This window comes from Crocodylus porosus, unplaced genomic scaffold, assembly GCF_001723895.1.
Source record: "Crocodylus porosus isolate Cpor-Errol unplaced genomic scaffold, CroPor_comp1, whole genome shotgun sequence".
Taxonomy (NCBI): Eukaryota; Metazoa; Chordata; order Crocodylia; family Crocodylidae; genus Crocodylus; species Crocodylus porosus.
The window spans coordinates 4474151-4487767 of record NW_017728918.1 but is presented as its reverse complement, the minus strand read 5'-3'; the positions used below and the strand labels follow the sequence as shown (position 1 = coordinate 4487767).

The window sequence follows — 13617 nt, the reverse complement described above, 5'->3', positions numbered from 1 at the left end:
ATTGTCCACTTTCATATTAATATGAGATGAAGTATAGGATAATGTCAAGTCAGGGGCAACAATTTTGGCCATGATTCAGCTCAGTATGTAAACATCTGCTCAACTTTAAGTCGCACAGACTTGTTTAAAGTTGCATTTGCTCACAAGCACTTCGTTGGATCAGGGCCTTAGTACGTCAGTGACCATTGATCAGTTGATCTGTGTTCTCAAATGTTTTTCTTTCTTCCAATATTAGTTAAAATATCCTATGTTATTTGTCCTTCAATAATAATAAAAACCCACTATTGCTATGTCAGGAATGTAAGGCTTATAGTTCTATTGTTGTCACTGTGGTTTTATTTCAGATTTTCCTAGCCTGTAGCAAATTGTTTGTGAACATATACATAACATACTTATTTGTTGATAGTAGTCCCTGCAATATTCAAAGCACTTTCCCAGCATATAAGATGAGCAGGTCACTACTCAAAGTAACTGGCACATAGACAAAGAGAAGTTCTGGGTGAATAAGAAGCAATTGAGTGTTGCTATAAGAATCAGTGTAACGTATTAAAAGAAATATTACAGGAATGAAATTTTAAGAATATAGCAGAGTTATACGTTCATATATTATGCCCATATAATGCATACAAATGAGTTCCTGGGATTTATCTTATAGAAAAGAAGAACATTATGTTGCACCCTTTTATAATTCTATTTTTATCTTCGGGTGCATTAAAAGGAATCTCTAGCTTATCATGTATAGCCCTTTATTAATGTTTCTTGCCCTGTTCTGTTCTGAAACTCTGGCAAATTTGGAGATATGAAAATTTCTCTCTCTACGTGTATGTACGGGTGTAAATATATAAACACACACATTTGTATAACTTTAGTGTGTCTATCTATCTATCTATCTATCTATCTATCTATATTTTATATAGATATATGTGGCTATATATCTATGTGTGTGTGTGTGTATAAACACAAACAACTTGCATAGACATACGTATGTGTTTGTATATGTGTGTGTGTAAATGTGTGTGTGTGTATACACAACCAGTATATATATATAGCTGAGCAAACAATTAATCATCAGTAGTCTTCCTGACATATTTCATCCCATTTCCTGTTTAAGTAATCAATGGGTGTTTTAATTTTTTAGGTATCTGTTAAAATAGCTAGCATTTAATTCCTGTGACTAGCTTCCACTTTCTGGCTCTATTATGAGTTCACAACCAGTATCTAAAATTCCAGGACAGACACTGTTGGTTATTTTGATATCAGTCATATTGGATAAGCACATTGATATTGGTCATAGCAGATTGATATTGGTCATATTGGATAGGCATATCTTTTCTAAGGAAGATATTTTTAGCTATGAGTTCAAATTATGTTAATGGTCCTATAAAATGCACTGTTGCTATGAATATTCCTGGAATAACTGAATTCAAGAGACTGCTCACACTAAGCGAACACAAAGGAGGTGCATCCGCAGCCGAAATGATTTTTAAACATACTGGTGATTATCACAGATTTTGGGGGCGTGTGTTCACTCTGCTTCTGACTCTTATGCTGGATAATTTTTTGATCATAATTCATCTCATTGAAGGAGGCCCTGCTGAATCAGAAGTTTTGAAAATCTAGCTGCCTATTTAAATGCCTATATACACAACTCGAATTGTGGGCATCTGTTCTTGAAAAAAGGTGAAAAAAAGAGCTCTTAACTCAGACCTAAGGAGTTGATTCAGGTGAAGCGGAGACAGAACTACATTGGAAACAAAACAATATAAACCAGGGGACTTTTTGCCCCCCAGGAAAATAATTATTAGTAGACTACAGATAGCCAAGGAGGGTTTATATATTGATGCAGTAACAAGGCCAGCAACCTGCAAATAGCCTAGGACTTATGTTTCTGTTGTCAATTTAGCACAAGCTGGGTGCTACAGCCTGATGCCTAAGCTGTTCAGAGGCAGAGGAGAAAGGAGTTAGTCTCTTTCCCCTTGATGTGAGTGACCCCTGAGTCCGAAGGGCTGCATTTCCTAATATCCCACGTCTCCCTGGATCCTCAATGAATCTCAGAGGAGCACAACTTCCCAAAAGCTGGCTGAGGACATCTGCAAGCTTTCAGCATGTCTAACCCTTCTCTGCGCCCAAGGTTTTGGCACACGTACCTGTGTTGCTACATTTGGCAGGCGACAGGCTGCATGTGGGTGCTGTGCCCCGCGTGGGCGCGCGGTGAGCAGCCCTGGCACGCGGCGTGTTGTGTGTTTGCCTGCCCCGCGTTGTGCTCTTCACAGGGGGGTGGCGGGGTTGGCAGGCTGCGTGTTGTACGTTGTGGTGTCTGTGCCGTGCTCAGCGTGGAGGGGGGTGATGAGAGCCCTGGCACAGCGGGTGTGAGTATGGGGTCCTGAGCGTGGAAAAGTGTGGGTGTATGGGGAGGGGGGGCATTGCTGGCACTTGATTATCCCGGGGCAAGGTGTGAACTCGGGTATGCTTCCCAGGTGCCATCCTTTGCACCCGCAGCTTGAATGGCAGTGACCTCGAATTAGCCTTGATTGGAAAACGAGCTGATCTCGCATCCTTCAAGTGGGACAATGAGCAGTGTAAGAACCCGGGATCAAACTCTTTGTCCCGGGATAAAGTCGGCGCCTGTTTCGACGGCATTGCTGCGCGTGCTGTTTGACAAGCCGTGTCCGCAAAGGACGGGATTTCTCCCGGGACAAAGCCTTTTATGGCGGGGGGGGGGGGGGGGGGTTCCTACAGACTTACAAGCCCATTGTCCCACTCCAAGGACCTGTGACCTGTGAAGAGCCGGGGGACAAGTGGGGCTAAGTGGAGCTGATTGCCCGTCCAGTGAACAAGGGCGCGTAAAGGACGGGCCCGCGGCTCGTTTGACGCGCGTTAAAGCTTGGAGCAATCAGTTGCGAATTGACTGGATCGTCTGTTATTAGCCTACATGGGGGCGTGTGGCCCCATGCCTTTCTAGCACGGCTGCGTGGCCACCCTTGTGTTGCTCGTGTGTGTGTGTGTGTGTGCAAGCTGATGCTCGTGCCTGGCGACACGACTCTCAGACGCCTCCAACGAAGCCCTCTCCAGCTCTTCGGGGGCTACCTACCTACCGGCCTGCGCTCCTCAGAGCCGTGCCACGAGCCCCTCCAGGGAGCCGCTGCTTTTCTGGGCGCGACAAACCCACAACCAACTCCTTTCCGGACCAGCCAAGGTGTTTTACCTCCTCCCCCCCCTTGGTAATGAAACAAGCGCTTTAGCATGTAATGCGTTTCAAATGGGCCTCTGAAAAAGGAGACCGCGGTGTTAATTACGGTGGAGCACGAGGCGATTAGGGGTATTACGGGATTAGCGAGATTATGGAGAGGCGCTTCCCCGGATAAGAGCTGGAGGAGCAGCAAGCAGGGGACGGGACAGTAAAGGCAAGGACACAACGTTGGCCGATGAAGTGGGAGCCCTTGCTCTGCTGTCCCAGTGGAGGGGGGGGGTGGCATCCCCCCCCCACAATCCTCTGCCCAACTCTTCATTGAGGGGCTAAAGGAAACTGTAGGTCACTTCCCAACCTTTGGCAACGTGCCCGCAGCCGCTTTGTTCTTGCGGGTTGACTTTTGCTCTTGCGGCTTCTTCAAAGGGGGGCTCGGGAAAGGGGGGATCTAGAGCTGGAAAGGTGGGCAGCCTTGGAGACATAAGGGAGAGGGGGGGATTTTGCAATCAGGGGAGCACAATCCATTCCCCGCTGCCGCCCCTACCTCTGCGGCACCGGCTTCCCACCCCTGAGACCCCGGACAGCGGGGAGAGGCAGCCTGGCCTTTCTCTCTGCCGAGCATCCCAGCCTCTTTCCTCTGCCAGTGCTGGTTCTCTTAGACAGCAGAAACTACCCTCGGGGCCCAAGTGAACCCCCCTCCCCATAAAGGGTGTCTGATCCCCCCCCCCATCCTCGGACCCGAGCCCCAATCCTTGGACCCGAGCTGACGAAGTATCTCCGATTAAAGCCGCGCTTGAGACAGGCTGATCAAGGGGAGGAAGGAAACGCATAAAAGGCAGAAGCGAGGAGTCTTCCGCCGGATTTTATTGGCAGCTTTGCCGGCGACTGATGCCGGGGTTTGTAAAACTCGGGTTGATTTTTTTTTTTTTTAATCAAATAAGATCTGACACTGTTCCTAGCGAGGCACTAATGGCTCCGCATCCGCACGTCAGTCACCTCGAAGCGATTTGACAAACTCCAGATCTCTGCAAACGCGCCGGGTTCAGATCACATTAATTCCCCCAAAATGTTTTGATTCAAAGTAGTTTGTATTTTATGTTGCCAAGGGCAATCGAAAGAGAGCGATTGCCGATAGCTCGGCCCTTCTCTCTTCCTGGCCCAGAGGCAATAGCAGTATTTAAGCTTCTGAAATTAGCCTGGGGCGGGAAGGAGGGATGATCACAAAGCGAAACACGCGCTTTTTTTGGAGTTTGCCATCTCGGCTTCATAAAACGACACGGGCCAAATGTCACCGCGTCGCCTTTTTCATCCCGATATTTGGAGGGGAGACCCCCGGCTCTCCCCCGCTTCCTGTGCAGGGGCCGGGGAGCGCCCAGAAATCAAACAGAAAGCCGGGTGCTCCGCTTTAAAATGCGAGGGATTGAAAGGGAACGAGCCTCTAATAAAAGCCAGAGACGATTAATGAGGAGAGGATAAGGGAGGCGAATTTTTTTCTTTCTTTTTTTTTAAAGAGAAAAAAAAAACATGATTAAAAAACACAGACGACTCCTGTAAATAGGGGCTTCATTTCTTCGCGTGATTTCTTTTGAAACGGGCGATCTGAATATTCAACTTTTAAGGCAAAGCTCCACTCTGTATGTACAACATTAATATGATCTCTGCAGAATTTGGGACTCGGCAATATTAACATATCAAAGCCGCTGCCTGAGGCGAGAGAAGCTATCGATACGCGAGCAGTAGGTAAAGTAAAGATTATTGGTCCTGATGCTCGCAGCCGCGGAGCTGCGGGCGAAACCCTGCACGCCATTAACGCGGAGTGATGGTGCGGGGCGGCGAGCCGGGGCAAATATTGGATCTAGCTGGTAATTAGCTCGCCACCGCCGGAGTCCCGCACGAGGCGGCGCCTTCCCCGGCCTCATTAAAGCCAGTCGGGAAAGAAGCGCACCAAAAACCACAGCAGCCGGCCGGGGCAAGATGATGAAGATGAAGAAGATGATTTCCCTTTTAAAAGACGCCCCCCCCCCACCTTGGAGTCTTTTTTTTTTCTTCCAAGGGAAACTTTAATATCCTTTTTTTCCTCCTCCAGTCTTCCTCTCTTTCCTAGCCCGTGAAAAAAAACACTAGCAAACCTCATTTAAAAACAAAATCATATGTTTCTATTAGTGCCAAAGAAGCGTGGTGGGGTGGGGGCAGCTGACACCAGACCTAAAATATTAGGAAACCCAGCTCCGGGTTGAGTATCTTCTACTTGAAGTATTAGGGGAAAAGAAGGGTTGAGCATCTTCTCCTTGAAGTGTTAGGGGAAAAGAAGGATTGAGCATCTTCTCCTTGAAGTGTTAGGGGAAAAGAAGGGTTGAGCATCTTCTCCTTGAAGTGTTAGGGGGAAAGAAGGGTTGAGCATCTTCTCCTTGAAGTATTAGGGGGAAAGAAGGGTTGAGCATCTTCTCCTTGAAGTATTAGGGGAAAAGAAGGGTTGAGCATCTTCTCCTTGAAGTGTTAGGGGGAAAGAAGGGTTGAGCATCTTCTCCTTGAAGTGTTAGGGGAAAAGAAGCCTGATTTATTGATTGGAAATAGGGTACGGCGCTGAGGCACGGGAGGGTTTGATTATTGCCAACGCCTACCTCGTGTTTTGAAGTCGGACAAAATATTTATTATGTATTTTTAATACACGTTGGAAAGGCAGAGGCTCGCCTTGGATAGCTTCCCCTTGCCTCCGCCAAGAGCCCGATCGGGCTGGTGCAGAAGCCGCTAAGCGCTTAGATCAGGGGAGAGGAGCGCCTACCTTTTCATGCTGGATTGCCTTTGCTATCAGTCTTTAAATCCTTGAATAATGTGATCGCTTTAAACAAAAAAAAAAAAAAAACCCAGAGAGGGGGAGTTGTGACTACAATCAGGCCCAGGTAATTGGCGCTGCCTGAGCAAGAGCCGGGGAGCCCGGCACGGGAAGCGAGCGGGGAATCCTTGCCCAGCCGGGAGCCGAGAGCCGAGCCACAGCCAGGCAGAAACGCGGCTGTACGGGGACTCAGCCTGTCTCCCTCTCTGCAGTCACGATGCATCTTCCTGCGGGTCCGACTTGGCTCCCAAACGGAAGCACTTGCTTCGGGATAAGTAAGAGCCACTGAATCGCGAGGCGGCTTCACCCAACACAACACGTCGCTCCCACACAGCCCGTGCAACCCACCCACGCTCTCCAGCTCGCTCCTTTTGTGTCCAGCGGGTGCCCCGCTCTTTTCTCCGGTGCTATCCCCCCGGCTCCTGCCTGGGTGTCACCCTGACTCCCGGGAGCGACAGTCCTGCCTCTTTGCAGGAGGAGCGGGGGCGCCCGAGGGGAGGGACGGGGGAGCCGCCGGGGCAGAGCCGGGCAGGGCGCGGGGGCCGCGGCGGAGCTGTCCCTTCAGCACCACCGGACCCTCGCCCCCTCCCCCCTCCGCTCCCACCACGGCTCCCTGCTCCTTCTTCCAGCCCTCGTGTCCTAACAGCCTCCGGCCCGGCCATCCAGGGCCGCCCTTGCTCAGGCAAAACCCGGCTCCGGAATAAACACCACGCCAAGAAACCCCATGGCCCTCAAGCCAAGCCTTCTCCCACCCTCTTGCATTTGTCGGCCAAAAACCGGTTTGCAGTCGCTGCTCCTAATCAACCACGCGTCTTCAGAGCCCGGATAGATCAGCCTCTAAGATCGGAAGCTGGGTTTTCTACCGGCAACTCTCCCCACCCTCCTTTCCTTTTCAAATTAAAACAGAAAGAAAGAAACCACAGTAGTTGCAATTAGTTTAAGATCAGGGGGTATTCCTCCTTTCCTTTTCAATTAAAAAAAAAAAAGAAAAAAAAAGAAACCACAGTAGTTGCAATTAGTTTAAGATCAGGGGGTATTTTTCTACACATCATGTAAGTCTAAAACTGGCCCGGGAGAAGAATGTGGGAAACCGGATCTAGTCCGTATTATATAGTTTCCACAATGAGCGTTATGAATCAGGGAAGTGAATAATTAAGGGGACAGGAAAATGAATACAAAGCAGAAGCTGGATTTGCACAACGCTGTTGGTTTCATTATGGATCAAAAGCCTCCCCCGCTTGTTTCTATATTCGAGTTGACCCCATGGGCTGTCAGGCAATACAGCCTACTTTCTCCCTCCTCTTTCCAATAGAAATAATCCATCCACGTATTTTTCCTATGGCCCGGGAGTCCGGAGAAGAGGACGGAGTCGTCCAGCTCACTTCCACCTCGGCTGTGTCCTCGGACAGACGGAACGGGGTTCACTCGCACCGGTCAAGGCGGGTTTCTGCCTTGTTCAGGGCATGAGCCTTTCCCTAATTCTCGCTCTCTCCCTAAGACATGAAGCTGCAGGTTTCACAAACCGGAGCCGGAGAGCACATGTCTAAACCAAGATCAGGAACCTGCCGGGGGAAGGGGGAAAGCCAAGCAGTCAGCAGACACCGGGAGTGCGCGCTGTTTTGTGGGGCGATGGGCTGGTGGCACATTTCTGATGTCCTGCTGCTGACGTGGAAACCATTGGTCGCTTTTTCTTTACTAATACTCGGACACCGAGATGCGAGGCAGACAGATAAGCTATTTCTATATGTACATGTATATATATATATATATAAATAGAAAAAATATATATTTCCAAGCCCACTTACCTCTCCTGATGACCCCTCCCTGGCCGTTCAGGACTAGCCCACACTGGGCCTCCACTGAGCTCTTAAATAATAGGAAAGACAAAAATCAGATACAGACACAAAAAGAGCAGACTTCACTAGCTCGAGCAGCAGTTGTCCCAGCAGTAACAGCAGTTAGGATCATATTTCCCCAACCCAGTGTTAAGATCAGATTCAAAATTGCCTGCCACATCAGTACATGACAATACCGACGTGGAAACTGTTATCATCCTGGAAATGGATCTTTTTTTTTTGCCAGGAAAACAACAACAACAACAAAAACCCTGGCAGCTCCGACCTCCTTTCCTTTTGATTCTTACCTAAAGAGTCAAATTAAACTGGTAGATCAAAAAGTATTCTTTTGAACACAGAGAGATCATTCATTTAGCAACTGGGTGTATATACATACGTTGTATAAGCAAACACTGTGTGTTGTATGTGTGCACACGTATACACACACGCATGCATCTATCTTTCCCTCTATATCTATCGATATCTGTATCTATCTATATACAAACACATAGACACACACATATATATATAGCCCAATCTACACTACATATATTGTAATATACGTATATATATGCGTTTTTTATACACACATGTAACCTACAGACACAATTCTCAAAAGAATATGTATATTATATATAGAGAGAGAGATATATCTATGTATGCATGTATTTATCCAGTTATGTATTGATGCGTGTATTCATCCCTCCTTTCCCCCCAAATCACATCCTGGGTAACAATACAGCTGATAATTCTGCAAATACATCTTTAAATGCACGCATGCACATACAAAGTGGATCTATACGTGTGCTTGCGTCCGTGGGTACACATATCTGTGTGCGTGCCTTGGACGCGGTATACATACACGTGCATGTGCAAAGTTGTCAATAGACTAGCCATATGCCTTGGGCTACAGATGAACGGGGCCCTCTCTGTCTAGACTTCTCTTACTTACCCTTTTTAATTTTTACATCTTGCTCCTCTTTTAGAAATATTGTTAAAGGAATCCTAACAAGTTTAAGACAGATTTAAAAATATATATCTATCTATCTTGATGAGAAGGAAAAAAACAACCCCCTAAATCTTTGTCCAGTGGAAATGTGTTAAAGACGCATTTTCCTTTACAAACAAACGAGGTATTGGACATGAAAGAGGCCTTTAAGGGTGTTAACCTACTCAACAGCCCGTGAAGAGTTAAGTAAATGCGGAGAGAGTCGGCGCATAATAAAAACCCCACTTTACAAAACAACCTTTACAGTCCTGGCTCTCTCCCCCAGTTTCGCCATATTGGCGCTGGCCCTGTAAAACCCTCCTTTTCAAGGCCCTTTTTTATTTTAAGTGTTCTGCCTTAAAGTGATTATGAAATCAATATGAAAAAAACTTGGCGACTGAGCATAAATTAAAGCGGTGATGGGAAAAGGTGTGACAGTTTTCTTTGTTGTCCATGGAAAATCTTTTTAGGGGACTCAAAGATGCCACTTCAGCCCCAAGACTGTTTGCATCTGTTAGCCTGACTTAAACCGCCCTCGAAACTATTGGACTTTCACTTAAAATTCTGTGCAGGGAAAAGTATATTTACATTTGTTGCATTTGAAATGAGGCATATGCTGATGAAGGGTTTCAAAAGAAAGGCTAAGGAGAAGGGAAGACGGGGCAGCCCCAGATTTTTGTTTGTTAAAGGACTCGGGTCAATTTCTGTCAATTTCACGTCGCCACCGGGTCGGCGGACAATTAAAGCCGCGGGGAAATTGACAAGCGTCGAAGTTTGGTGAGAAGCGACTAAAACCCACGCAGCAAAACGTGCCCGGCCCCGATGTGTCTTTTCCACACCCCGGGGTTTTCTTTGGAAAGGGAAGGGTGGAAATGGGACCCGAAGTCCTAAGATGTTAGTGGGGGGGAAGAAAAAGACAAATCGCAAAACACGACAGGCTTGCTCGATGGATCAAATCTGTTCATTTGTGCCCTATTTTTAAACGTTGCTTTTTCTATTCTTTTTTTTTTTTAGATTAAAAAAAAAAATGAATCTGGATACAGCGGCTTAACCATTTTTTTTTTCCTAGGGGAAACATGTTGTTTGGTCGGATGACATTGCATAAATGACCAGTTGAATGGCACTAAGTCGAAAATTGGATAAACTATGGTGCTCTTTTGCACGGGATTTAAGCATTGTCTGCTGCCTTGCAAACGTTCCTAATCCCCTCTTTTGAAAAATACAAGGCTTTGTGCCCGGCAAAGAAAAAAAATTTGTCCAGATACAAAAAAATCAGCAGCAGACGTGGTTATAAAAAGGAGTAAATAGGTTTTAGTTGGGCTAAGGAGTGAATGGCACTTTTTTTTTTTTTTTGAGGGGTGAAACATAAGGAGATCCTTGTGGAAAAGGGAAGAAGGAGAAGAAGAAAAAAGCCCAGAGCGTATAAAATTATTTGCTGAATTTTAATGGAGAAAGTCAAGGAGTCATAGTTTTCCCCCCACCTTCTCCTCGGGGATCGAGGACATTTTATGATTTTGTGAAGGCTGAAGTTTTATTTTGTTTTCTTTCTTTTCCCCCCTCCCCCCCGGCTTTTCTTCCTTCCTTTCTCTCTTTCTCCCGCTTTCTATTTCTCTCTTTCTTTCATAAGTTAGGCAAATACAATAAAAAGATATTTTGGAGGGAGGGAGGGAGTGGGGGGGGGATCTCTTAGTTCTTCTAACTTCAGGGTTTTCGGGTCTCCGACCCTTCTGTGTAAAGGGGAAAACACCCTCGCATGTGGGAATAGGACAAAAAAAAATCAGGGGAAGGAAGGACGGGCAAGAATTACAGGCAGATCTACCCAAATGTCCGGAGCAACTGGGTTGTGCTGAGGGAAACACGCTACTTTTATTTAACTTCGGACTGTAACCCCCCCCCCCACCCATATTCCGATATTCCTAAGGGGTGAGGGGACGCCTTTGCATTCGGGATCGAGCCAGTTGCAAGGGGAAGGGAAGCGGATGAGGAGAGAAAAAGCAGGTAAATGAGTGCATTGAGAACTGCAGGTGAACTAGGTTATGATCTACCCGGGTGAAGAGTTTGGGCGAGTGCACAGACAGGTGCACAGCCGGGGGGATGCATGGATGGCTAGATCGATCAGTCCCGAGGTATTTACACCCATCTCTCTATATGGGGAAAGGGTTGTTTTGACTGCATATTTCTCCTCCCGTGTTGCTCCCCTGTTTTACCCTCAGAGCAGACCAGACAACGGGAGGCTACAGGAGGGCAGGGACCCCGTCCCTGTTGTGTCTCTCCTCCTCCCCCCAACTCTCTGCGCATCCCATTTTGTTTCGCAGGGTATTTAAAAAGAGCCACAATTACAACAACAACAACAACAACAAGTCAGGCAAGGGCTGGAGGAGACTTAGGCTGGTTCATTTGGTTCTGGCGGCTGGGAGGCAGGCTCTCCATCTTCCCACCCAGCTCCGCCGCAGCGGGGCAAGTGAAGGCAGATGCCCCGTGAAGAGAGCTGCTCGCTGGGTCATGATGGTTACAGGACCCCCCCCCCTCCCCTTTCCCCTGCCCTTGAAAGAGCTATCCAGAGGCATGGAAAGTAGCCGGCATGCGAGTTACCTGCAAATCGTCCGCTCCCGAGGCTGAGAGCCCCAGGCTCGGTCCTGGCAGGAGCCTTTGATCTGGATGCATCCCATATTGGGACCCATGGCTCATAAGAGACAAGTCGTGGCGGCGGTAAGCATCTAGGCACCCGAGCTCTCTCCTCTGCTCGTCCAAGCAAGAGGATTTGAGTGCCCGGGCATTGTGCAGGTTAATAAAATCGGTGGGTTCCCCATGGTGGATCTGCTGGTAGTACTGCTGCGAGTGGTGGAGCGAGTTCAAGGAGTAGGCGTCGGGGTTGACGGCCGGGTGGCTGTGCTGGAACTCGTAGTGGAAGGACTGGTGGTGCAGGGGTGTGTACTGGTGATTAGTGGAGAAATACGGGGAGGCGAACTCAGTGCCAGTGGTGGAGTAAGTTAGAGGCGACGAGGAGGAATAGGCGACAGTTGAGTTGGCCACAGACTCCAGACATCCCAGCTGCATCAAACGGTAGCTGTTTGATCCGTCATGACGTATCTGCAAGGGAGAAGGGAAAAGGAGACCCAAAAACTGGAGGTTTGTCATTGAAAACCCCGGCTGAGACGCCTTCCGAGCGCCCTGTCCCGCATCGCGTCCCCCCCCCGCAACATCGACTTCCCAGGCACCGGCAAACCCCGCTCCGAGCCCCGGCCCCTGGAGCTGGCGCCAGGCGAGAGAGGGGGAGAGCGGAAATACAACAAATAAACCCCCAAACCTGCCTTAAAACCGTCAAGCGAAATGAATCCACGGCACTCAAATCATATGTGTGTGTGTGCATATATATATATATATATATATATATGCACACACACACACTGATCACAGCTGAGATAGCTGGGAATGACACAGAAAGTCATCAAACAACAGACACACACACACACAGACTCTTGCCATTAGGTTTTAGAGTTGCAGAGCTGCTTAGCTGGGGGATCCGTGTGTGCCTGCTGGCTTGTCTTGTTTTTTTTTTTTTTAACGAATCCCATCCAAATTTTCCCCTTCCTATGTTTGTCGAGAAGGGGGGAAGCCCCCCAAGCCTAGCCCCAGCTTCCCCCTTTCCTGGCGAGCAGCTCCTGCTCTGATGAAGGGGTATTCTTCTGTTTTCGTGATGGCGACTGATTTAACGTGGGTAATGAGTTACCCTTTCTGGCGACAGATGTCATAACGAATTTTCTCTCTATACTTCTTTAAGTTCTCTCTGAAGCCAGATTATAATTAAATGTAACGGTCCAATATGGATTAAAAAAAAAAGAAAGAAAGAAAAGAAGTGGAAACAACCACACAGACACACACACACACACACACATGCACACACACACACACACACACACACACACAAAATACCTCTGCATCGTGGACGAGTCCTGGAAAGGTAGTTGACATTTTTGGTTGTCTGGGAGAAGAAAAAAAAAAAAAAAAGGAAAAAAAAAAAAACAAGCTCAGGATCAAATTCCCCTTCTCCAAATAAAAAAAGGAAAAAATAATAAAAATTCCAAACTTCTCGTATTTCCCCAATTTTATTTTTATTTTTTTTATTTTTTTTTTAGCAAAATCTATACATACAGAGAGAATTTGCAATGGATCTGCATAGATCAGATCTCTGCCTTTTCTCTGCACCTCCTTAAAAACCTGTAGGAACAAAATTTTCCCTCTGCACAAAAGCAGCTCCCTGGATCAGATTTTGTACTTGCTGGGTATTTCTTTGGCTGATGTCGTAGGTCCCTTGGTAATATAGAAGTTTTGAAAATTAAGCATCAGCACTGAGAACTGGGAGGACAATAGATAGAGGAGCTTCATCCCAGGAGACAAGGAATAAATATTGTATCTTCGCCTAATAAGGAACTGTAGGTTCTTTCAACATTTTTATACATTTTTCCTCCACTCTTTAGATTGCTTTTTTTTCTTTCCCAGGCTAATATGGGAGCTAATCTGATGGAAGGGGGCATTTTGTACACATTTCACTGGGAAGACATAGTTCTAATAGCTATTAATCTATATTAATTAAACCGTCTTTTTAAATAGGTAAGTGCTCCTTCCTGTTGATTCTACTGCTTTTAAATATTGACCGAGGCAAAGTACTGCACATTGAGGCGTGTGTCTGTTTAGCTGTATTTTTCTAAATGAAAACAATGATGTTGGGCTTGGGGGGGGGGTTTCCCCTTAAATTCCCATCGAAGTGAAGTCC

The 13617-nt window shown here is 47.0% G+C and overlaps 1 protein-coding gene across 1 annotated transcript in view; it reads right to left on the bottom strand.

Moving 5' to 3' along the window:
• TFAP2D (transcription factor AP-2 delta) overlaps positions 1–12815 on the bottom strand; it is a 53972-nt gene extending 41157 nt beyond the window's left edge. Inside the window, exons 1-3 of the mRNA XM_019537155.1 lie at positions 12777–12815; positions 11436–11933; positions 7826–7886 (exon numbers count right to left, since the gene is read on the bottom strand). Of these exons, the coding sequence (XP_019392700.1) occupies positions 7826–7886; positions 11436–11933; positions 12777–12815 (598 nt within the window). The remainder of the gene's footprint in view (positions 1–7825; positions 7887–11435; positions 11934–12776) is intronic.
• Between the last annotated feature and the right edge of the window lie 802 nt (positions 12816–13617).